Consider the following 25,446-nt stretch of genomic DNA (forward strand, 5'->3'; position numbering starts at 1 on the left):
ATTTAGATGACCTCATTGCACAGGTTTGCATATAATCAAAAAATTATTCTTGGCACTAATGACTAAGAGGAGTTCACTGTGAGACTATCATAAAAATGGGAAATTTCAAGAAAAAATTCCCTAATCCTTAAAATTTAAAATTTCCACTGCCATTTCTCAACTAGAAAAGAACTGAAGTGTGTTGTATTCATATACAACTGTAGAGGTCTTGCATGACCAAGTCATCTGTACATAAATAACTTCTATCAAGATTAAGACCACACCTAAACACCACACACTTCAATCATAGTTAATAGGAGCCAAAAATCCTCTTTAGTGCCCTGAGGAAATATCTGAATTTTACTCCTCTGAAAAAGTACTTAAGAGATTGAATATTTCAATAATTTCATTTTACAGATAAGGAAACTAGAAGCTAATAAGAATAAAGGGTTTGCTCAAAAATACAGAGATAACAGAAATGTTGTTACAAGAATCCAAATAGCTGGATTCTTGTATCCTGCCTCTAAATCCTTCCTTCATCACATGCAGAACACCAATTCATGATTGTGTGCCAATGGACTGACCAAAAATTAAGAAACAAAAAACTAATTTAATTTTAGAAATAGTTATTAACTTCCTGTTAATTACTCACTTAAGCACAAACATTTATTAAACACATACTATATTCAAGACACTTCAATAGACAGTGAGGATATCAGAATAACAAAACACTATTGATATCTTCCTTAGAGAGGAGACAAAGAAGTCAGTAACAACCAGGGGAACGAAAAAGACTTCTCACAGGAGTGCCCACATTAACTAATTAAAGTAAGCTAACAATTGGTTCTAAAAGATATATATGAAGAGGCAGAGGACTCCATAGCCTTTGGAAAACAGTCTGGCAAAAGCATGGAGATGAGTGGTGAAATCCTGAGGTCAGGGAGTAGAGGTCACTCTGGCTAAAACAGTATGTAAAACATCACTAAGTTGGGGGAAGGGGAGAGTGGCTCCAGACTGGGGGAAACTTTAAATGCCAGGCAAAGGAGGAGTAACTTAATGAGGCGTGAACATTCAGCACAGAGAAAGGAGGAAGAGTGGGAGCCAGGAGTGTGACTGGGAGCTGCAGTAAGAGTTCAGTGAAAAGGGGTCTGAGCTGAAGTATTAAATGAATTTAGGAGAGATACAGATCAAGTTGTCAATGAACAGGCTTCTGTTAAGTGTCTATCATATTAGGTACTAGGGATACTGAAACAAAAAAAGAAACGATCCCTTCAAGAGATGTAAGAAAGGGAGAATTAAAAGGAATTAGCACATAACTAAAAAGACACTAGGAGGAAGGAAGCTGAAGAAGTTGAGGTGGCAACTTTTGGTAATTGGAAGAATGGTGCTGCTCTCAAGCAAAAATCTTCAAAAGCCCAGAAAAGAAGGAAATTTAGAGAGTTGCAAGATTAGTTCCTGCTTTAGATATTTTATCAGAAATATCTATGGGACTCTGAAATGAAGATTCCAAGGAGGCAGTTGTCAGTAGAGGATGAAATGGAGGAGAATTAAAATGTAACATAGATCTAGAGGTTATTTGCATGGTTGTAAATGAGCATATGAGATCATCCAGAAGAATCAGAACTGAGCTTTGGAGGAATGAGTAAAAGATGAATAAAAATTGCAAAAAAAAAAAAAAAAAATACAAAAAAGGAATAGAAAAACAGGAGGAAACATAGAGGAAACACAAAGGTCAAGGAAGAAATATCAAAAGTTGCCAAGATGTCAAACAGAATGCTTTCTGAGAAAAGGCTGAGGTCTCTGATAAACTCAAACAGTTTTTCCTGGTTGGGGTCAAAAGCCAGCTTAGAAGGGAATAGTGAATGAGAGGTAAAGAAATGGAAGAATTTAGAACAGCAACTTTGAGGAGATGTCAAGCCAAGCGAAAGTTTCTTAAAAACTGGAAAGAAAAAGTAGATAACAAGAATCTAAGAAAGAAAATTGGATGGCACAAGGTAAGGCTACAAAATAATTGAACAAACAAGCTTACAGTAGATGGGATCAAGAACACAAAGGTCAGTATTTGCAAGACAGACCAAGTTTCCATCAGAGATTGAAGTGAAAGAGAGAATGGAAGACGATTGAAAAGTTTTATTGATCAACAACAGCAATCCAATAAGCAGTATGTATCAATACCCAATATTATCATGCATAAGAGAAGATATGAAATTAAGAAAATAAAGAACTGAGGAATGCCTCAGTTGTCACAAACACCTACATATAACTAATGTAACTTTCAATGCAATGAGAAGGGGAAATATTTGTAAGGAAAAAGGCAAAGTAAATAAAGCAAAAGACACAAATAGAAACTTCTGAAATCAATTATCGAGTAGTTGTAAGTTACTACTGTTTTCTAAAGAAGATATTTGGTAGCTAATGAAAAGAATCCAGAGTTAGATGACTTAAATTATGGCTCTGTCTAGAGTTCCAGGCTGGAGTCCAGATTCCTTCTGGCCTCCATTTTCTTGCCAATAAAATGAGGGGCTTGAACTAGATGGATCTGTGATCCTTAAACAACTCAAACATGTATTATTAAGAAAAACAATTACTTTTCTCATAAGTTTAATTTTTTTTTAATAGAAAAGTTATTCTGGGATGATTTGCCCAAAAGAAAGAATAGGATTAGAACAGTAATTCCAAATTAATGAGCTGAGAGCCTCAGGGAGATAATAGAATTTTGCTTACCAAAAGGGGTCCTCAATATCCAAGTTGGTTCCTGAAAATTGTTGTCTTTATTTAGCACCAATAAAATGTGCAGTTTCAATGCAAACACCATCCAATGAGCATCCTTGAAATTTTGTTCTGTTACACAGTTAAGTTTAACTAGTGCTTTGTCACAATGTTCATTCTTTTAAAGAAAGCTCTGTGCACCTGAGTATCTGAACCAATTTGGAACCACTAGCCTAGGTTATTTTAAAGTTACTTTTCAGCCCCACAGTAGTATTAAAAAAAAAAAAAAACCCAACTCCTACCTGTTCATCATCTTCCACAACCACCAAAGTTAATTTATTCTTCTTGAAATCCAATCTGGTAATCTTGGGCCTATGAAAATAAGAGGCAGGTTAAAAATATTTATGAACGACTTTTAAAGATGTTTTAAATATAGCAGTAGCACTTCCTGACCTGTAAATTGGGAAAACTCAACTGTGTGACCTCAAAAACCATTCCCAATTTTAGAATTCTCTTATCCTAAGTAAAACTGACATATGCTTAATTCTGAATTAAAAGAATGGATAATCTGGTCTCAGACACTTAATACTTCCTAGTTGTGTGACCCTAGGCAAGTCACTTGACCCTAATTGCCTGGGGGGGATAATAACAAAAAGGAATTGAGATCTGTATCAATAAAAAGATATACCAAGAATCTGCTGTTTTATCCTAACATATTCTAAGCTAAAATATTTTTTTCCTTTTTCTTTACTACACCACCTAGCTGCCCCTAAAGTTGTTTGTTTGTTTGTTTGTTTTAAGACAAATTAATGTACTTCCTTTCTTTATGCTATTTTTTTTTTTTTTTTAGCATTAGGGAATGTTCATATTGCATTCAAGTTTTTTTGTTTTTTGTTTTTTAAAGCCGGATAAAATGTCATTAAATCTGTTTTAAATTGGCTTACCAAAAAAATAATCCAATTTTGGTTTCTCCTTCAAACACAAGGACTCCAGTTGGAGTAAGCCCTAGACTATAGTCATTTCCATCCCGAGCCTAATTTAAAAAAAAAAAAAAAAAAAGATTAAAAATAAACCTATTTTCTTACAACATTAACTGTATATAAATTAAAAAATATATATTCAAAGAGCTATACTCTGTAAAATAAGTTTCAGAAGAAAGTTAGAACCACAAGTTACTTCTTTGTAAAGTTTACATGCTTTAACAACCAATTCCAAACATACCGTTCACAGAACCCTCTCATATTCTATTTCCCTATGTAAATTAGAAAAAATTTAAAAGGAAATCAACACTGGTGAATGAGAAGAAAATAATAACTGTTTTAATGTGTTCAATGGCTTGTCAAATTCCTTCCAAACTAAAAATCTATCTTGCTTTCAGAAATAATGTAACTTCTGAATTAAAATTAAAAGAAGTTTGATTATGTAACTGGCCAAAAAAGCAAGCCCAAAGCAAGGACTCAATAAGTGCTTTTTCATTAATCTATTCACAAATCTAGTCACAAATGGAAAAACTAATTAGGAACATCTGCAGATTCCCTCAATCTTATCTTACTTATCTACAGTTTGTAAAACTGCATTTGGATTTTAGATATTATTTCATTTTTTTTTTGATGAGACTGACTTTTAAAATATCAAATCCATTTTGGCAATTAACAGAGGAATTATTTTTTTTTTTAAATATGAAATCACTGCTCAAAGACAACATGCATGTAACTTATTCAATACTTCAAAGATCTATAATTTTGGAGATATGGGTGGTATTACCTCCATATATGCAGATTACAAAAATCTTTGAAGTTTTGCAAACTCTTAGGAAAGTGCTAGTCTGCAAAAATACAAAAAAAATCACCACACAGCAGCCAACCTGAAAAGCAGCCTCCTAATCTAAAATGGTTCTTTGGGAACAAAAAAAGTGCATCAATTGGCTTACATACAATATACTGTAATTATTTCTTGTGAGTTATGTGATGTTATTTTAAATATTCAAAAATATTCCGGAACATAAACAGATACATGAAAAGAGAAAGTATATCAAGGTCCCACTTGCCTTTACTACATGCATATCCACTCCATACATTTCTAGCCATTTAGCTTTATTCAGATAGTTAGTCTCAGCCTGTGCTGGTGTTTGACCCCTGAAATTAGAGGAAAAAAGGAATCACCAAAACCTGAGGAATGCTTCAAAATAAATAACCATTTAGGTACAAGAAGAACAATGGTCAATGTGTGCCAATGCTAATACCTGTATTCCTTCCATTTCTCAAAAATGGCTAGCTCCATTTCTTCTGTCTGAATGGGCACAAATCTGAATTCAGATACAAGCTCAGGGCCATGTTCAGCAAGATCATAGTCACCAAGTTCAGCTACAAACACAAAAGTTGCACAAAATTATATTTTGCTAAGTACAAGATACATTAAAGATTTTTCTGTCAAATCATGCTGTTTCTTTGCATGTAGTAGAGGTTGATGCCTGTCAATTGACTTGAAGAATTTCGATTATTTCTTGTACTGTTCATATTTTATCAAGAAGAGTTCTTTTCTAAGGATTCATTTATCCCTGGAAGGCCCAAAGGTATTCAATGCTTTCTATTTATTGACAAGTTTTACAAAAAATCTCTAGTCCTGAAATTAAGTAATTTAGGTTTGATTATCTTAATTAAGCCATAAAGCTTTTCTGGACATTAATCAGTTAACTTCCTTTATAAAAAGTTATAAAGATAACTTCCAAGAATGACAGAAAAGGGAAGAGGTCTCCCAAGATGCATCCCACCCCACAGCCTCAGGGTCACTCCAGGAGGGCAAGATTATTATGCTCAGGGGTCAGGGTGCACTGAATTATTGCTCCAGTCCCCTCTGTAGAAAATTCTCTTCTGATTGGTCTTAAAGACCTTGATGGTCCCCTCCACATATAGCTCATAACTTCACAGCCCAGAAAAAGAACATGTAGGAGTCAGAAAGGACAGGGATCCAACATAGTCAGGTGACTATGGAGATTGTCGCTCTATCATGTTCATGACTGGTATTTGTTTTGTTTTGTTTTGTTTTGTTTTTGCTGAGGCAATTGGGGTTAAGTGACTTGCCCAGGATCACACAGCTAGGACGTGTTAAGTGTCTAAGTCCAGATTTGAACTCAGTCCTCCTAACTTCAGGGCTGGTGCTCTATCTACTGGGCAACCTAACTGCCCCATGATTGGTATTTCTGATCTCACCCAGTTTTCTTTATCCTATGTTTACCTCCTGCATCTCCTTTCTGCTAGCCAAAGCATCTCTTTTTAATTTCTTTAGAACAACTGATGAATCAGAGAATGTTTACTAAGAGTCTATTATAGTTAAAATTCTAAAGTCCCATACTGATATCTCATTATGGTGAGGAGTTAACATTGGGAGGTGATATCAAGCTATACCTCCTTATCTGCAGGGGATATTTTCCAAGATCCCCATGGGTTTTGGTCAATGAAACCATGAATAAGTACCACATCTTCAATAGACAATTTAGCTTTAACTTTTAATACTCATGTTAACTGAATTGTATAGTACTATACTCTCTCTGTTTCTCACTCTTTCCATTCCTGCTTCTTCTTGACTTAGTAATCCATCCCCTCCATATACTCCCCAAAATACCATCACCACTACCATTAGATTTGGGACGTGAGAATTCCAGTGCCAAGAGGAGGCATTGCCCTACTCTGCCCACTTACCCACAGGGATATCTTCTGACCTTTCAAATTCAGGTACCACATGTCTGACTCCAATCCCCACAGGTCTTTGAACTGTATGCCCTTCCTCCATGGGTGGTCAGCCCTCTCCCCATCTCCTATCCTGAAATTCATTGTTGACCTCAGATAACTGAAACCATGGAAATAATGGATATGGGACAACTACTGTTATTTACTTCGATATTGCTATAAATCTATCCCATAATAACAAAACAAGTATAGTCTCCCTCTTACCTTACTCCTTCTTCCCTTGGCCCACTTTGGAGAAAACCAAAAAACCAAAAAAAAACAGAGGGAATAGAGGCAATTGCTCAAAGTAAAGAAGTTGCTATCCTTAAACACGTCAGAAGTGAAAATAAAATAGGGTTTTTAGAATCCAATTTCTTAGAGATTATTTGCTGCTCTCTCTTTAAATTCCTTGACATAAATGACAACCAAAAAGACTAACATAAGATAGCCTTTATGATATAAGAATAGCCCACCTTGCAATGTATAAGCTGCCAACTGGACTGCTGTATCAAAAGGACATTCCAATCTGAAATCAAAATAGTGACTTGTTTAAAAATGAGCTTCTTTAAATGTAAGCTTTTGGGAAGGTTGAAGGAGCAAAATGCAACAAACAATAGACATAAAAAATAATTTCTACATCAGAGGTTCTTAACTTAGGTGATTAAACTTGTGGTTTATTTCTCCCCCAAATTTTGCTAAGTAGTAATAAAATTGGTTTCCTTTATAATGCTACAAATGTTTATATAATGTATTTGAAAAAATGGTTCTAAAATGTGATCCATAGGCTTTAACAGTCTGCCAAACAGGTCTATGACACACAAGTTAAGAATAGTGGTTCTCCATAAATACTGCTTTCCGAAAGCATAAAAGAACCACCATGTAATTCAAGTAACAAGTACTTACTTTCCACTGAGAATATCTTGTTTTAACTGAAGAACAAATAAATACCTAGAAAAAGAAAAGGCCAACAATTAGCATTATTTAAGTATTTTTTCTACTAAGCAATAATCCTATGCCATAGTGGGAAAGAAACATCCTTATCAAAGAATAAACATTTTAAAAGGAGAAGTCTGGATACACTAAAGGAGGATCAGATGAAGAAACTGAGATCTAAAGAAGCTCTATGACTGACTCAAGATTCCATAAAGTTGGAATTTGAACTCTGTTTCTTGGACACCATATCTATTTCTTAAGACTCCTGAAAGGTAGTGCCTCTGAGTTACCTGAGAAAATGTACTTAACAGGATGTAATGAGCAAACCTTCAAATCATGTACATGTTCTGCTAAGAATGATAGTAAAATGAAAATCTTTTACTTTTAAGGAAATACATTTATTTCAAGTTTTTGCCTCCTCCAGGAAGAAACACGAACAATTATTTTAGTAAAAGTTATTAGCAATATATTTTAGTCCTCTAAATCAAGGAACTGATTCTATAATCAAACATCTAATTTGCTACTTGCTACATAATCATCTTTATTTTTATCTCATTTTATGAATGAAAGATGTAAAAATATGAGGGCATTGTGACTAATAGTGTACATCCTCTTCCCACTGGATCAGAGCAGGATGTAAAAACATGTCTATGATCTGGTAAAGTTTCTTATTTAAAGAGCTGATCACCTTCTTCTAATTAAAATGTCATGAATAAAAATGAATAACTGTGAATTGATGGTATTTTTTTCACTGCCTAATAAAGGAGAAGCTAAAATTTTAGGGCTCAAATAGTCATGAGAGGTATTCTCCCAACTTCATGGCCAAAATATAAAACAGGGAATACTACTACATTAACCATAAGATTGTAGAAAGATCTCAAAAGTCAGGAAGTAAATCCAAATACTCTGAAACAAATGAATTTTCCAAACTTATAAACTCTTAACAGCCATAAATTACTATGACTGACATCATCCCAGTACTGTTTTGCTGCAACCACTTCAGAGTATACTGTTTCTTTTCTTGTTTAAATCAATCAAACAGGCTTTGTGCCAGACAGTTAGCTAAGTGCTAGAGAGACAATAAAAGTTTAAAACAGCCTCTGGTGTTAAAGAGTTCATACTGTAATAGGGTGTTGGGGGGAGGAAATATGTGTAAAATAACAGGACATATACAAATTACATATCGCATAGATGAATGACAACTAAAGAGTAAATAAGGAATTATTAGATGGTGGTAAAGCAAGCTAGCTGAGAGATACAATACAAGGCTTGGAGTCCGAAAAAATCCTGAGTTCAAAGACATACCTTAGCTGTATGACCCTGGGCAAGCCACTTAACTGATGTCTGCCTCAGTTTCCTTCTCTCTAAAATGGGGATAATAAACCTTGCTCCCAAGGTTGTTTTTTTTAACTTTTTTTTTTTTAATTTTAAGTTCCAATTTTTCTCTTTCCTTCCAGTTCGGCCCCTAATCCACTGAGAAGGCAAGAAATATCAATTTCATATATATATATATATATAAAATCATACAAAACGTACTTCCATACAAGCCATCTCAAGAAAAAAGGCAAGAAAAATAAAGTGACTAAATTAACGATTCAAGTTGCATTCACTTTTTTCAGTTCTCTCTATAGACTGGAAGATAGAACATATCTGAAACCTTAATTCTGGCTTGTAATTTATCCAGCCTGGTATTCCACATAATGTATTTGGCATATAAATACATAGTATAACAATATTTAGCCTTATCATATTTCTCTTTCAATCTTAAACCAATAAATAATACATTCTTGGCTGTAAGGCCACAGTACTTTCTTAGGAAATCTACTCAGCAAAAAGTCAGATCCAATTTTAGTCTTACACAAAATTAATTACAAATTCAGTTCTCTTTTGCCGATCTCACATTGTTCCCTGTACAATCTTTTTTTGCAAAGATAGGTGAGCCAGGACAGTCTTGTGTTTAATTTGTGTAAATTGCTTAAAATGCCTTCAAATATTCAAACCAAGTATTTTGAGTTTATTAACAACAGACATATAGGACTTTCCATTCACCATCTACTAAAGTGAGTAGTGAGGTCTGGGCATATTGATGGATGGTAAAAGACAATAAAAATTCATGACCCTGAACCGGAATTCTCCATTCACTTTCCTAGCCAAGAAAAAAAAAATCACTTTTACCAGATACTCAAAATAATTCTAGAAAACCAGAAGAGAACAAAGCAAAGCTAAATTCTGAAATCAGGACTACTGGAAAATCTTAGACACAAGCAAGGTCATCCTATTACAATTGTTGCAACAGAAATCACGAATACTTGTAGATTTATTACCTTGTCAGCTCTTCACGAAGATTGTTTGGTTCTGAGGAGTAAAATTTAACACGGAGGTGTAGACAATATGGTGAACCAACTAGGCAAAGTGGGGGAAAAAACAAAACAAACAACCTGTCAGTCTCCCAATCAAGTCAGAATTCTTAGTTTTATCTCTAGATTTGGAAGAACCAGTAAGAGTGTTGTGCAAAAACAGATATCCTTGTCATGTTTGAAATCTATTACTAAATGTAAGTGCTAATATGGTTAAGAACAATGACACAAAATAACATTTGCTAATAAAGTCACTATTCCACAAACCTCTTGCGTTAAAAATCAGTTTGTTTTGCAAATTACTGCACGATAACCTTAATATGTCAGAGGTCCATAAATTATATAAAAGTTTTATATCTTGACAATGTACTTAGCTACTGCCCTAGACTCCTGCTGGTCTATATTCATCAGGCACTTAGGAATGTCTACCTTATTAATGTTCTTGGTAATTTCTCCAACATAAACTTATTCCAACTGAAGGAAATTTTCTTAGAGACTTTATTATTTTTTAAAAGATACATATGAAGCCTGAAGTTACAGAACATAGAATAAATTCTGTATTAGTGCCTGTCCTTTTCCCTGGCTATATTTAGTACAAATCAAAATTTATCTTATGTTGTTTTCAATTTGTTATTCTTGATTAAAAAAATTAATAACAAAAATATCTCTGAAGGTATTTTGAGATTATAAATACTACATGAAACCAAAAGGAAAATTTCCAGCATGAACAATTGGAGGGAAAGAGGGGAGAGAAAGAGGATGGGGATGGAGAGAGGGAGAAAAGGGAAGGAAGGAGGGATAGGAGGAAGAGGGAGAGGGAAAGAAATTACTAGATAGCAATCTCACATTTTTATCTTTCCTGACTGACTTTTACAGCAGTTCTAAGAAAATCATTTTTCTAATAAGAGACTTCCCTCCTTTCTACTATTTCTTCTTTCCTTTCCCTTCCCCAACTACAAGATTTTCATTCAGATGCTCAGCCAGGATTAATGAAGTACTACAGGCATTACCTTCTGTGATCATGCTATAAAAATAAAGACGAAGAAAGAAAAGGATTCAGGATGATGTCAAATATGCTATACCTTGTTTCCCCTAATAATATATTCTTGTAATTCATGAATTCTAGAAAACAAATTGAGTTCCAAAGTTTCCCCAATAGAATTTTTTTTTAAAAAATACTTACTTTTAACTTGTTTTTTGATGCTTTTTGTACTGTCTAACCAATGCTGAAAGAAAAATAAAATTAAAAGTCTTGGACAATTAAAAGTATCTATTATTTATCTCATAATTCATTTCTTAAGAAAGACAAAAACCCCTTTTAATAACAGTTAGTTTTAAGATTGTTGTTAATGCAGGTGAAGCTTAGTATCAATCTTCACTGACATAAAGTCATGTTAAGAACAAAAGTCAAAAAAATTTATCTTCATATTCATTTGATTCAATGTCTGTGATCTAATTATTTCTTTCTTTTCTGTCTTTTATTGGCCAGATATTAGACAGTTTTGTAATATATTTTAAAACAGGAAAACATAAGATAGTTTTATATGCACCCTTTGATCTTTGCCACTTTAAATTATGATTTTGTCCATATCTAGAATAAAAACCCCTTGCTATGGACTGCTCCACTCTCCCCTCCCCAAAAATCTTAACTTCTTTTTCCTTTCTAGAATCCTAGATCATTGGTAGTTCCCCCTTCTTATGACTATAGAAAAGAAAAAAAATGACTAGATACACAGGGACACACTTCCCTATTAAATGCCAGAGTAGCCTTATCCCCAAACTGTTCTGATGTATGGACTCAAAGATCCCATTCTAAACTAACTGTCAGGTGCTTTGAGCACTCTCTTAAAATATCATTTTGGTATGGTCAGAAAGCCATAATTAAGAACTGGACTGCTTTATACACTTTTAGTTCTACTGTTTTCAGGTCTTGCAAGAATTGCCAATTTAATACAATATGTCTCAAACATGCATGGAAAGTATTTATTATGTCCATGTAATAGATTTCTGGAATATAGTCTTTGACCTCAAAGGGCTATAATTATACTGGAAGAAGATACAACATCTACATAAATAAATAAATACAAGATAATTTGAGGAGATAGAGGGCACTAACAACTAGGAGTAACAGAAAAAGCTGAGAAGATCCAACTGACTTGAATCTTAACAGAAGCTTAGAACTCCAAGAGGATAAAGTATATGAAGGGCAGTAAAGTATATTAATGCTGAATAGGTAGGCTGGAGCCAGAGTATCAAGAGTTCTAAATATCAGGTTGAAGGTCATTTATATTTATACAAAAGAGCAATAAAGAGATTTCAAAGATTTTGGGACAACAGAATTACATAATGTGACTGAGTCTTTACTGTAAGAGGATTATTTTGATAGATATGAGGAGGATGCATTAAAATGGAGAGAAGCTAGAAGCAGGAAAACCACTAGCAGACTACTGAAAAAGTATCAACAAGAAATGAAAGTCGAAGGCTAGCTTTCCAAGGTGGTAACCACGTGATTGACCATGAATGGATGCAAGAGATGAATGGAAGTAGCTTAGACTTGGCAACTGATTGAATAAGGGGGAAGAGAACCAAAAGACAAATATGAAATAGAGGCTTTAAATCAGAATGGACAAAAAACCAAGAATGGACCATTAAACTTGAATGCCCTCAACAGAAATATAAAAGTCAGGAGGTGATGTGTTTTTAGGGGAGGGAAAAGTGACTTCTGTTTTGGAGACAAGAGTTTAAGGAATTTTTCTTTATTTAATTAGCCTGGTGCTTGAGCAATAAATAATAAGCATCACCTATCTCCAGAATCATATTTAAAGTTTTTTTTCATTCAGGCAAAACTAACTATAGCCTGGGTTCTGCTAACATAATCTTTGAAAACACAGAAATAATTACAAGTTGAATAATTTTCAAAGATCCTATCTTTAAATAGTAAGTTGTCAATGGAGCGAACACACAATTATAAAACTTAAATTCCTGTGAGGATTAAATGTGGTAAACACATTTACCTGTTCTTAAGTCTGAATACAGGAAAATCACATAATTTTACTGAGCTTCAATTTCTTAATTTATGGGGGAAAAAACCAACCCTATAACATAGTATCTACCTCATTAGATTGTTTTGAGGTCGCATTATAAGATACTTATTAAATAATGATGAAATGAAGAATGTTCTACAAACCAAGTACTAACTATATAAATATCACTTATTAATCAAGACAGTGGCAACTATTTGAGACCAAGTTTTTGTCCTCCTTTTTTTTAGAGGGAAAAAGTTATAATTGGAGTGGCTTTACATATTTTTTTTCACTTTACTTTCAGTAATCTTCCTTTAATTTTACCCTGCTATTCAAATTATCACCAGAAATTTGCTATATCGAAAACGAAACAAGAAAGGGCCAGTGTTTTCAAGGTATAAAGTTCAATCACAAAAGAAAGGCTGACATAATTAAAATGATTTCTTTTCTCTACTATCATCATCCTTCTTCAACCTCAAGAAAACACTAAGCCTTCAGAGACTATAAAACTGAATTCAGAAGTGGGAGAGTCCTCAGTGACATTCTCTTACAGAAAGGCTGGGAGTTCATGTTTGCTTATTCTCAAGTCTGTTTTCTTTCATCTCCTCCACATTCCAGACCCAAGCTGTTTAGAGCTCAGAGACAGGCACTGAGAGTACTTTCCTTATTAAGTCAGTGTTTTTAGGACTTGCTTTTATATTATACCTAAAGTTAAAAGGCCTCTCATTCTAACCAGGAGGATGTATAGCCTCTGGAACCCTATGTGTTCCATCTTCCTTCATTATACCATCTTAAAATGAATAAACTTTACTCTCATTTCTGACAAACTAATCATTTAAAAACTCATATTGGCCTAAACTAAAATATGACTTGTACAGCTTAATGAGTTCTGAGATGGGATAAACTCACATTCTAGAATGAATTCCTTGCTTATTTGTTTTAAAGAAATAAGTACAGTATAATCACAATACTACTAAATTACACACTGTATATATAGTAACTAAACCGAAGTTGGGTTTTTCCCCCTCCCAAATAATGAAGATAAGTCCCATAACTAAAACTTAATATGCTGATTCTTTAATTAATGAAACATTCATTACATCTTGATGGTTCAATTTCTACTATTATTTTAACACAACCCAAAAAAGATAATTCTGAAGAACAGAATGTTGTACTTTTGGTTACATTGCTGAAGATCAGGTTATTCCTGATTTTATCATTAGTCCTTACTCTTTTCAGAGAATCTCCTTTTTCCTTTGATTTGAAAAATAAAAAATTTAAAAACCACAATAATCATTTAGCTTTCTTCATAGAAACACCATAAATTATTAAGGAAATACAAAGCAAACTAGATTTTTTTAAAAACCATGTCACTTTTTAGAGACAGAGCATTTATTGTATTTTAGAAATTTTTCTTTTAAAAAGTTAAACCAAGGGCAACTAGATGACACATATGATAAAGCACCAGTCCTTAAGTCCAGGGGAATCAGGAGATCTTGAGTTCAAATTTGGCCTCAGATACTTAACACTTACCAGTAGTGTGTCTCTGGCCAAGTCCCTTAAGCCCAACAGCCTCAAAATAAAAATAAATTTTAAACAAATCTTGCCAATGCAGAAGACATTACATGATGACTTATCAGATCTGTGTTCTTAAGTTTTGTTTTAGTTGTGCCATTTGTCTTTATATTCTAATGCAATTCCTTTCTTGCAAGATATTCGAAGTTATGTGACTTTTCTAGGGACACACAGCTAGTAAGTGTCAAGTGTCTGAGGCAAAATTTGGACCCAAGTCCTCCTGACTCACAAGGCCTTCACTCCATCCAATGTGCCCCTGGATGTCGTCCAGGGCAACATTCCCCCAGTAATCACTATCTCCCTGATCTTCTTTGTAGGAGTGAAGAATTAAGGGTGTGCCAGACTGATTTAGAGTTAAATTGGTTGATCTTTTTTAAACGGCTCTCAGGGAGTGGGAGGGATTAAAGATATCTTGGGAATTGTAGATGTCTTAAAATAAAATATTCAATAAAATTATGTTTTAGAAACCTGAAACTTTTAACTTGAGGGAAGAAGGGTCCAAGTATTAATACTGATCATGTCCAGAGTGTCTTATGTGACCCTGGGCAAGTCACTTAATTCTGATATCTAGCCAAAAAAAAAAAAATTTAAAGTCTAGCCAATTCAGAAGATACTACAAGATGTAATAAGATAAGAGGTCAGAAATCAATCAACTCTGACAAACTACAGTTGAATGAATACCTGAACGATCCACATTATGATGCTGGTAGCTCCAAGCATATCACCACTAATCCTACTTAGCAAGAGAAGAAGAATAATGGAAATCAAAGGATTAAACCTCCATGGTCAAAGAGCCCCCAAAGCCAGACAAGCAAGGTCAGTCTTCCCAAGTATATAAACATCTTCCCATTATTTACTCAGCCTCTAAAAAGTTCGCTGTTGCAAACCGTTAAGAAACAAAGAATCACTAGAAAATTCTGTACAATTTGCCTTGAGTGATTGACTCCTATAGACAAAAAAAAATAGTTCAAAGAATGGTGAAATTCTTATCAAAAAAGAGAAACATCACACTACTTTAAACAGAGCAATTCTTTAAAATGACTTTAAGGAAGAACTCCTGACTTCCAGGTCTAAAAAATCTGGGTTTGAGTTATATTTAGTGCTAGAAGGGACCTCATGCATTCAACCCAGCATCCTCATCTTTGCAGATGAGAAATCAGGCTTAGGGCTTGTCTAAGATCACAGGGCTAAGTGGCAGAGTTGGAATTCAAACCCATACAACCCCTCTGACTCCAAATCTAGTGCTTTCTACTATATGGTGTTGTCTTTTACCATCTATATGCTGTGTAACCTTCAATACCACTTGTCTAAAATGTTTCCTTACCTATAAAAGTGGGGCTATATTTCCCTACTACATAAAGTTGCTAAGCATCAAAGGAGATGTGTATAAGACAATTTACAACCCTACAGAAATCTATTAAAATCTGTTAATGTTTTGCTAAGAGACAACAAGAACTTTTTAGATTACATTGTCTTTTATGTTTTGGGGGGACCAGACTGAATATGTCGTTTCATCTTGGTGATCTAAATCCAAAAATAATCTGCAACTCATTGTTTTACAGAACGACCTAGGTTAGTTCATAACCCTGAAAGTTTAAATAACTTGTCTGGAGACACATCTACTGTGTGTATACTTTATCTTATAAAAACATTCAACTTATTAATTGATTATCTAGAAATAATCAATAACTGCATAATACAAACTAAAAGCTGGCTTTCATGAATACTAAAAATTCTCAACTGAATCTATAATCTCATTAATTTGGATGTTTGCTCCAACAGTAGAGATCACAGCTCATCGATATCTAGCCATTTTGCTTGACTAAATTTTGTGACAATTTCACTGAAGCTCCAAATGGGGGTAGCACTTCCCAACATGAGAGGGAACAAGTTTTATGAACAAGTTTTTAAAGTGAATGTGAAATTTAATACAGTAACAACAAGAACAAGAAGGCCATTTATGTCCTAGTCTGAACCTTTTGTTTTCCCATGTGCTTCAACAGAGGCAGACTTCATACAAGAAAGCTTCAGATTCTATAGCTTATGGCACTAGACATTTTCTACTTAAATTAACTGCTCAGCCCGTATCAGAATTAAGTTGTATTTGCCCTAGCAGATAACCTAGTATATAACAGAGATGTGGACAACTGCCCTGGAGAAAATAGAAATCAAAGATTTTTCAACATTAATTTTTATAAATGTATTTTTTAATGCCAGAAATGCTTTCTTTGGCATATAATTAAATAGTTTGTGCTGTCAAATTCCATGATGGTTTTGAAATTTCTAGTTGATAGTAACATAAAAATGACCTCAGTCATTTTCAAAGGGGAGAGAGGATTTTTAAATTTTGCTTAGTTGAGTGAATGCTCATCAGTTGGGAAATGGTTGAATAAACTGAAGAAGGTAATGGAATATTACTGTTCTATGAGAAATAATGAGCGAGCTGATTTTGAAAAACCTAGAAAGACCTATATGAATTGCTACTGAGTGAAGTAAATAGAACGTTCTAAGAGAACACTGTACACAGTAATAAGATTATGTGATGATCAACTGTAATGAACTTGACTCTTCTCAGCATTGCAGTGCTTTGCTTGCAACAGACTTGGGACACAATGTACCAATCATATCCAGAGAGAGAGAGAGAAAACGGAGATTAAATGTGATCGAGGCATAACATTTTCATCTTTTTTTTTGTTTCCTCATGGATTCTTTTTTTTTCTTTTTGATCTGATTTTTCTTGCACAAAATGACAGAAATATGTTTAAAAGGATAGTGTAAATCTGTATCAGATTGCTTGTGTTTTAGGGAGAAGATAGAAGTGTTAAAGAGGGAAAAAAATTTGGAACACAAAATTTTACAAAAATGAATGTTGAAAATATCTTTACATGTATTTGGGAAAAATAAAAAACTATTAAGAAAAAAAAATTTGCCTAGGCCACAAGGAAACAGAAAAACAGGATGGCTTATATGTTACTTAACAGGAACATCAAGATACATGTAAGGGATTTTCAGTTTCATATAAAGACCTATTTTGGGGGGGGATCCTAACTTTGTAAATGGAAGTGCTTATTTTATTTGGTGATCAAGTTTAGAATTTTAAAAAATAAACAAAAAACTATTCCTTAGAGTACATAAATGCCTCTTCCCATCTCTGCCCTTATGAAAAACCCCACCTAAAGTACTATTGCTGCAATAAAATTCCAAATTTCCCATGAATCCTGGCAAGATTATTGCTTCCTATAGGGAATACTTTGTCATTTCCAACATTCTTAAATTAATAGAAAAACTCTCTTTTCCTTGGTTTTCCCGATAGAAAAGAAGAACAAGGAGTTATAAAACTACAGGAAATTCTATGGGTTTTAGCAACAAATGTGAACCAAGAAATTTTGAATATTGTATTTCAATAAACCTAACTACTAAGCATAGAGCCTTGTAACATAAATTGAAAAATAAACAGCTCATGAATAATATTATAAGTCAGCCACAAAGTATACATTATTTGTCAACAAAAGCACCAAAATAATCTTAATTAGTTCAGAGTAAGTCTATCTAGTCACATTTCATCTTTTAGACAAAACAAGAAAAAAAAAAGCCACCTGCTCCAAATTCACTATTTTGCTCTAAATCCTAGATGAAATACTACATAATTCAACAATATTTTTTCTTAACTGTTTAAAAGTGGGGGTGAGTGATTATACTTCAATCCTTAAATCCATTTTGAAGCCAACTAGAATCAAACATCTTAAGTTATTTTCTCTAGTTTTCTCTCCTCTCCCACTCCTAACTACACCTCTATTTTTAAGCTAAAGATAACACTCAAGTACTGATTTCACAGGGCTGCTGTCAGGATTATTATGTATTTATAAGGTGCTTTGCAGATTATAAACGCTCCATATATTACTCAGATAAAGGAAAGGGCATTAGTGTATTAGGGAAAGCTTTTGCTTAAGAATAAAAATTGTCAGTAGCTCATTTATCACTGCCTTTTTAAAGTTTACTCCTAGAAAACATGGGAAAATAGCGTAAAGAGAAGATATTACTGTCCAAATTAAAGGAACAGATTTATGAACAACTAATAAAATGGAAGGCATTTATGTTTATAAATTATCAGAAATGCTATTTAATAATATTGTGACTTTTTGCAAAATCATTTTCACAAAACATAATTACATGTAATTTTTTAAAACAAAGATCATATTAAAGCAAACTGGTTTCCAGACATCCTTAAGACAATTGTAAAACTGCTATTTGTACTTTTACCCATATAAGCATGACAAATGCAAATCCAAAGTTTAAGGCTGATTTTTCTTTTTAATTATGACAAAAGGGTATGGGAAGTATCAGAAAAATATAACTGCCAGCTAGAATCCCCCTCTATATGTAACATGCTATTTATTATTTATTATCCAATTCCAGGAAAATTAAAGACTATAATTTCCTGGGACTTGACACTTGAAACCTTCCATCAAGGGGTGAGTTGCTGCTCCTCTTTTCTGGAACTCAAACATAATATCAGAATAAGATTTGGACTTCGTTCTTCACACTTACTATAAGTTCTCCTCATCTCAGTCCTTTATCTTTAAGCTTTTTTGTTCCTCAATAATTCCTAGAGAATAATTTCAATTCAATTCAACTACCATTAACTAAACATCTTATGTGTATACCTAATAGGGGATACAACAGAGACCTGGATCTCAAGCAACCTAGAAAGTCATTAAAAAAAATACACAAACTCAACCATGATATGAAGAAAGGTTAATTAAGTGTAAAAGAGAATTTGGGAAAATTGCTGTGGCAGATTTTTATTTTCAGAGTGAAGCAAAGCCACCAAATATTTTCCTCAAATCCCAGTGACCATAACACCTCCCTTCCAGTCTCTACCACCTCCCAGCTCCTTTATTCAACAAGTTCCAAAGGCTCCCTATCATCTTCATGATTAAATATAATTTTCTGGTGTTCAAAAACCTTCATAACCGATCCCTTTCCAGTCTTCTTAGATCTGAGACTTCTACTCTACTCCTAACACACAAATTCTTCATAGCTACCATTAGCCTCCTTGCTATTTCTCCAACAAGAGAATAGATCACTCAACTCTGGGCATTTTCACTGTGGTCTCCTATGCATAGAATGCTCCATTCACCTTTGCTTCCTGGCCACTTTCAAGTCCCAACTAAAAATCCTACCTTTTACAAGTAGCCTTTTCCAATATTGCTTAATTCTTAATTAGAAAATGGAGACAGAATAGGGTCTGAGTCAGAGCCAATTAAGATTAAGTTCAGGCTTAAGGTGAGGATTAAAATGGGTCTAACCTAATTATGCTTAGAGTACTGTTAAGATTAGAGTTAGGAGGGCAGCTACATGGTACAGTGGATAGAGTTATCAGCCTTGAAGTCAGGAGAACCTGAGTTCAAATCTGGTCTCAGACACTTAACACTTCCTAGCTGTGTGACCCTGGACAAGTCACTTAACTCCGATTGCCTCAGGGGGAAAAAAAAAGATTAGAGTTTAAGGTTAATGTTAGGGCCAAGGGAAATATAGGATTAAGGTTTGGTTAGAGTCAGAGTGAGAATTAGAGTTTTAACCTAGCATTATACTTTGAGTGTCATGTTAAAATTAGGCTAGTAGGTTAGGAGATTTATGCCACCCCCATATCAACTGACCTGATGCTCACTCAACTCCTGTTCCCTAGCCTCAAATCCACCATCCATTTCTTTATTCTTCATTACTCTACTCATTTCTAATCCAACTTTCTCTTTCCTCATCTTCCCTTTTGTCTTTCCTTTTTCTTTGTCTTCTTCACCCATGTCCCCCTTCCTCCTTCCTCCCAAATCTGGAGCATCCTCTTTATCTTCCACATTCATATTCTTTTTTCTTATGCCCCTTCCTACATATAGATGGGAAAAAAGCTGGGATGCAACAAAGTACAATTTAGCTAGAAAAGTATAAGATCTAGAATAGGGTAACAATATCAGAGAATCATTAAAGCTGGAAGGGATCTCAGAGACATTCTAGTCCAAAGATGTCAAAGTTTCAGTCCAATGCCACCCAAACTAAACTACAGTATGACTGGAAAATGTTTAACAAAATAAATAACACAGATCGTGTTAATTTGAAGTTTTTTAAGGCAAAGACACTTCTCAGGCTCCCTTTCTATTTGAATTTGAGAACACTGTCATTTTATAGCTAAGAGAATTATGGTACATGAAGGTTGTGAACCACTCAAGGTAACACAGTGGATTAAAGGGCAAAGATAGGACTTGAATAGAGGTCCTCTGACTCCATAATTGGTGCTCTTTTCATCTGTAGCAAGATGCCTCCTAATCTGGATCCAAGTCATAAGCCTTAAATGCCTTATTTATATCTTGCTATTCAACAGACAATGGAGATCAAGCAACTGAAGGTTTCTGAGTGTCAAAGTGATATGATCAGAGAAATCCCATGCTCAATTTCTCTCATTTCTCCACCAACACATTCTTCCAGTGGATGGATGGACGGATGGAAGAAAGGAAGGGGGGAGGGGGATGGGGGGGAAAGGAGGGAAAGAGAAAAAAAAAGCTTAACAGTATTTTATTTCCAATTATATGTAAAAATAGTTTTCCACATTCATCTTTGTAAGATTTTGAGTTCCAAATAAGTCTCCCTACCTCCTCTCTCCCTAAGACAGCAAGCAATCTGAAAGATTGAAATGTACAATCATTTTAAACATTTCCATATCAGTCATGATATGAAAGAAAAATGAGAACAAAAAACAAAAACAATGAGAAAGAAAGAACAAAACAAGTGAAAATCCACATTCAATCTCTATAGTTCTTTCTCTGGACACAAATGGCACTTTCCATCCAAAGTCTATTAGAACTGTTTTGAATTACTGTTTTGCTGAGAAGAGCTAAATCTATCATCCTTGATCATGACACAATGTTGCTACTGCTTTGTGCAATGTTCTCCAGGTTCTGCCTACTTTAATCAGCAGATTCAATCAGTACCAGTTCACATAAGTCTTTCCAGACTTTTATGAAATCATCCTGCTCATCATTTCTTCAAGAAAGTATTCCATAATATTCACATACCATAACTTATTCAGCCATTAGTCAACTGATGGGCATCCCTTCAATTTGCAATTTCTTAACACCCAGCTGCTACAAACATGTTGGTTAAAATCCTCCCATATCTTCAATAAAATCTTCATGCCAACCTATGGCCAAATCTCCACTTCCTCCTCCTTTTCACTGCCAAACATCTAAAAAGCACAGCCTGCACATGGCCTCGTTTCTCAGGACCTCCTTCTTCCTCCTCAGATTGGCTTTTTCTCTTTGAGATAATCATGTAATTTTTACTTTTTTTATTAATATGGTCAATTATGCTGATTTTCCAAATATTAAACCAGCCCTTTATTACTAATATAAGTCCTATCAGTCATAGTATTAATGATAGATTGGTATAATCTTGCTATTATTTTCTTTAAAATTTTTGTATCAGGGCAACTAGGTGGCACAATGGATAGAACACCAGCCCTGAAGTCAGGAGGACCAGAGTTCAAATCAGACCTCAGACACTTAACACTTCCTAGCTGTGTGACTCTGGGCAAGTCACTCAACCCTCAGGGGGGAAAACATTTTAAAATTTAAAAATAAAATAAAATAAAATTTTTGCATCAATGCCATATTAGACATAAAACTATTATAAGGCAGTGATCATCAAAACCATTTAGTACTGGCTTGGAAATAAAATAGTTGATCAGTAGAATAACTTAGGCTCACAAGACACAACAGTCAATGATTATAATAATCTAGTATTTGATAAACCCAAAGACTCCAGCTTCTGGGATAAGAACTCACTATTTAACAAAAATTGCTTGGAAAAATGGAAAACAGTATGGCAGAAGCTAGGCACTAACATCTAATAGCCTACATAACAAAATAAGGTCGAAATAGGCTCATGATTTAAACATAAAGGATGATACTATAAGGAAAGTAGGACTACAAGGGATAGTTTGTCTTCGACCTGTGGAGAAGGAAGGAATTTATGGCCAAAGAAGAACTACAAAAACATTATGAAATGCAAAATGGACAACTTTGATTACTTTAAAAAGGTTTTGTACAAACAAAATCAATGTAGCCAAGACTAAAAGGGAAGCAAAAAACTGGGGGAAAAAAATTTCCATCCATGGATTCTGATAAAAGCCTCATTTCTAAAATATATAGAGAACTGACTCAAATTTATAAGAATACATGCCATTCTCTAATTGATAAATGATCAAAGGATATGAGCAGATGGTTTCAGAAGAAGAAATCAAAACCACTTCTAGTGATATGAAAAAAATGCTTTAAATCACCATTGATTAGAGAAATGCAAATCAAACAACTCTGAGACACCTCTCAGACTGGCTAAGATGATAGAAAAAGATAATAATAAATGTTGAAGGGGATGTGGGAAAACTGGGATACTAATACATTGCTGTTGGAATTGTAAATGATTCAACTATTCTGAAAAGCAATTTGAAACTATGCCTGTAGAGGGAACCTACTGATAATGTCTGGTTCAGCTCCCCATCTCCCCTAAGAGCTCTCGGCCTTCCTGAAAAGTCAGAGGGCAGTGACAACCTGTGTTATGATTGAAGTAGAATGATACCAGGTGGCAAACTAAATACAATAGAAAGTTTTTTATGTGGTTCCCCCGTGCACAGTATTTTTATTTTTTATTTTTTGGTTACTTTATTTAAAGGGGGAAAGTCCTTGAAATAAATGGACTCCCATTTTTCTACCACTCCCGCCTCATCACTTCTCCACTAGGAACGGATATTTTAATCCCCCCAGTGTGGGGGGCTCTAGAAAGAAATGGTATGTTTTGTCACCTCAACTTGGGGGCTCTAGAAAACAGAACACAACTGTACTATCAAACTGTACATACCCTTTGATCCAGCAGTGTCTCTATTGAGTCTGTCTCCCAAAAAGATCATAAAAAAGAGAAATGGCACCACATGTGTTTTAAAGAAAGAAAAAAAAAACTTTTTTGTAGTGGCAAGGAACTGGAAAATGAATGGATGTCCAGCAGTTGGGGAATGGCTGAGTAAGTTAAAGTATATGCATGTAATGGAATATTATTGTTCTTTTTTTTTTAATAAGGCTTTTTATTTTCAAAATATATATACATGGATAATTTTCAACATAGACCCCTACAAAACCCTGTGTTCCAATTCTTCCCCTCCCTTTCCCCACCCCCTTCCCCTAGACAACAAGTAATCCAATATGTTATACATGTGCAATTCATCTTTACCTATTTCCACCAATATCACGCTGCACAAGAAAAATCAGATCAAAAAAGAAAAAAATTGAGAACAAAATGCAAGCAAACAACAAGAAAAAGATTGAAAATACTATGTTGTGATCCACTTTTCAGTTCCCATTTTCTCTCTGGGAACAGATAATTTTCTTCATCACAATAACATTGGAACTGGTCTGAAACATCTCATTGTTGATGAGTCATGTCCATCAAAATTGATCATCATATAAATGGTCAAAGGATATGAACAGACAATCTCAGATAAAGAAATTAAAACTATTTATAGCCATATGAAAATATGCTCCAAATCATTATTAATCAGAGAAATGCAAATTAAGACAACTCTGAGATACCACTACACACCTGTCAGATTGGCTAGAATGACAGGGAAAGACAATGCGGAATGTTGGAGGGGATGTGGGAAAACAGGGACACTGCTACATTGTTGGTGGAATTGTGAACACATCCAGCCATTCTGGAGAGCAATTTGGAACTATGCTCAAAAAGTTATCAAACTGTGCATACCCTTTGATCCAGCAGTGTTTCTACTGGGCTTATACCCCAAAGAGATACTAAAAAGGGAAAGGGACCTGTATGTGCCAAAATGTTTGTGGCAGCCCTGTTTGTAGTGGCTAGAAACTGGAAAATGAATGGATGCCCATCAATTGGAGAATGGTTGAGTAAATTGTGGTATATGAACGTTATGAAATATTATTGTTCTGTAAGAAATGACCAGCAGGATGAATACAGAGAGGACTGGCGAGACTTACATGAACTGATGCTAAGCGAAATGAGCAGAACCAGGAGAGCATTATATACCTCAACAAAGATACTATATGAAGATGTATTCTGATGGAAGTGGATTTCTTCGACAAAGAGAAGATCTAACTCAGTTTCAATTGATCAAAGATGGACAGAAACAGCTACATCCGAAGAAAGGACACTGGGAAATGAATATAAACTGCTCGCATTTTTGTTTTTCTTCCCAGGTTATTTATACCTTCTGAATCCAATTCTCCCTGTGCCACAAGAGAACTGTTTGGTTCTGCACACATATATTGTATCTAGGATATACTGTAACCTATTTGACATGTATAGGACTGCTTGCCATCTCGGGGAGGGGGTGGAGGGAGGGAAGGGAAAAATCGGAACAGAAGAGAGTGCAAGGGATAATGTTGTAAAAAATTATCCTGGCATGGGTTCTGTCAATAAAAAGTTATTTTAAAAAATTGATTATCATATAGTATTGTTGTTGAAGTATATAATGATCTCCTGGCTCTGCTCATTTCACTCAGCATCAGTTCATACAAGTCTCTTCAGGACTCTCTGAAATCATCTTGCATGATCAGCATGATTTCAGAGAGGCCTGGAGAGACATGCATGAATTGATACACAAGAAGAAGAAGATTATGTGATGAACAACTCTGATGGACCTGGCTCTTGCCAATAATGAGATAATTCAGGCCAATTCCAAAAGACTTATTGTAAATTGCACAGGAGTTTAGTTATGGGTGGCATTCAGATGGAGAAACCAAAATAGTTGGTATTAACAGAGGCTGTGGGCCAGCATATATGCATATGTTGGGGCTTAGGTTGGGGACTTCCGTTTCTGGCCATCCTAGGAAGCTGTGCACTTTTCACATGACCTTACAGAAATGAATGGGGCATCCATGAGTGGCTAGAATACAAGCTTCAGGATGATACCAAGACCACTTAGAGGATAGTTTGAGGCATCTGCATCGAGAAAGAGAACTTTTAAACTGAATGTGAATCACCACATAGTATTTTTACCTTTTTTGTTGTTTCCTCTCTCAAATTTTCCCCTCTTTATCTGTTTTTCTTGTGCAGCATAATAAATATTGACAT

The 25,446-nt window shown here is 34.5% G+C and overlaps 1 protein-coding gene across 2 annotated transcripts in view; it reads right to left on the minus strand.

Moving 5' to 3' along the window:
- The window catches only part of EPB41L5 (erythrocyte membrane protein band 4.1 like 5), a 142,785-nt gene that overhangs the window by 68,995 nt on the left and 48,344 nt on the right, over nucleotides 1–25,446 (minus strand). For both annotated transcript variants that reach the window (XM_051985731.1, XM_051985732.1), the window contains exons 4-11: nucleotides 10,887–10,929; nucleotides 9,671–9,749; nucleotides 7,317–7,361; nucleotides 6,887–6,939; nucleotides 4,931–5,051; nucleotides 4,736–4,823; nucleotides 3,633–3,721; nucleotides 2,991–3,060 (exon numbers count right to left, since the gene is read on the minus strand). In XM_051985731.1, the coding sequence (XP_051841691.1) occupies nucleotides 2,991–3,060; nucleotides 3,633–3,721; nucleotides 4,736–4,823; nucleotides 4,931–5,051; nucleotides 6,887–6,939; nucleotides 7,317–7,361; nucleotides 9,671–9,749; nucleotides 10,887–10,929 (588 nt within the window). The remainder of the gene's footprint in view (nucleotides 1–2,990; nucleotides 3,061–3,632; nucleotides 3,722–4,735; nucleotides 4,824–4,930; nucleotides 5,052–6,886; nucleotides 6,940–7,316; nucleotides 7,362–9,670; nucleotides 9,750–10,886; nucleotides 10,930–25,446) is intronic.

Source organism: Antechinus flavipes, chromosome 3 (genome assembly GCF_016432865.1).
Source record: "Antechinus flavipes isolate AdamAnt ecotype Samford, QLD, Australia chromosome 3, AdamAnt_v2, whole genome shotgun sequence".
NCBI classification, from domain to species: domain Eukaryota; kingdom Metazoa; phylum Chordata; class Mammalia; order Dasyuromorphia; family Dasyuridae; genus Antechinus; species Antechinus flavipes.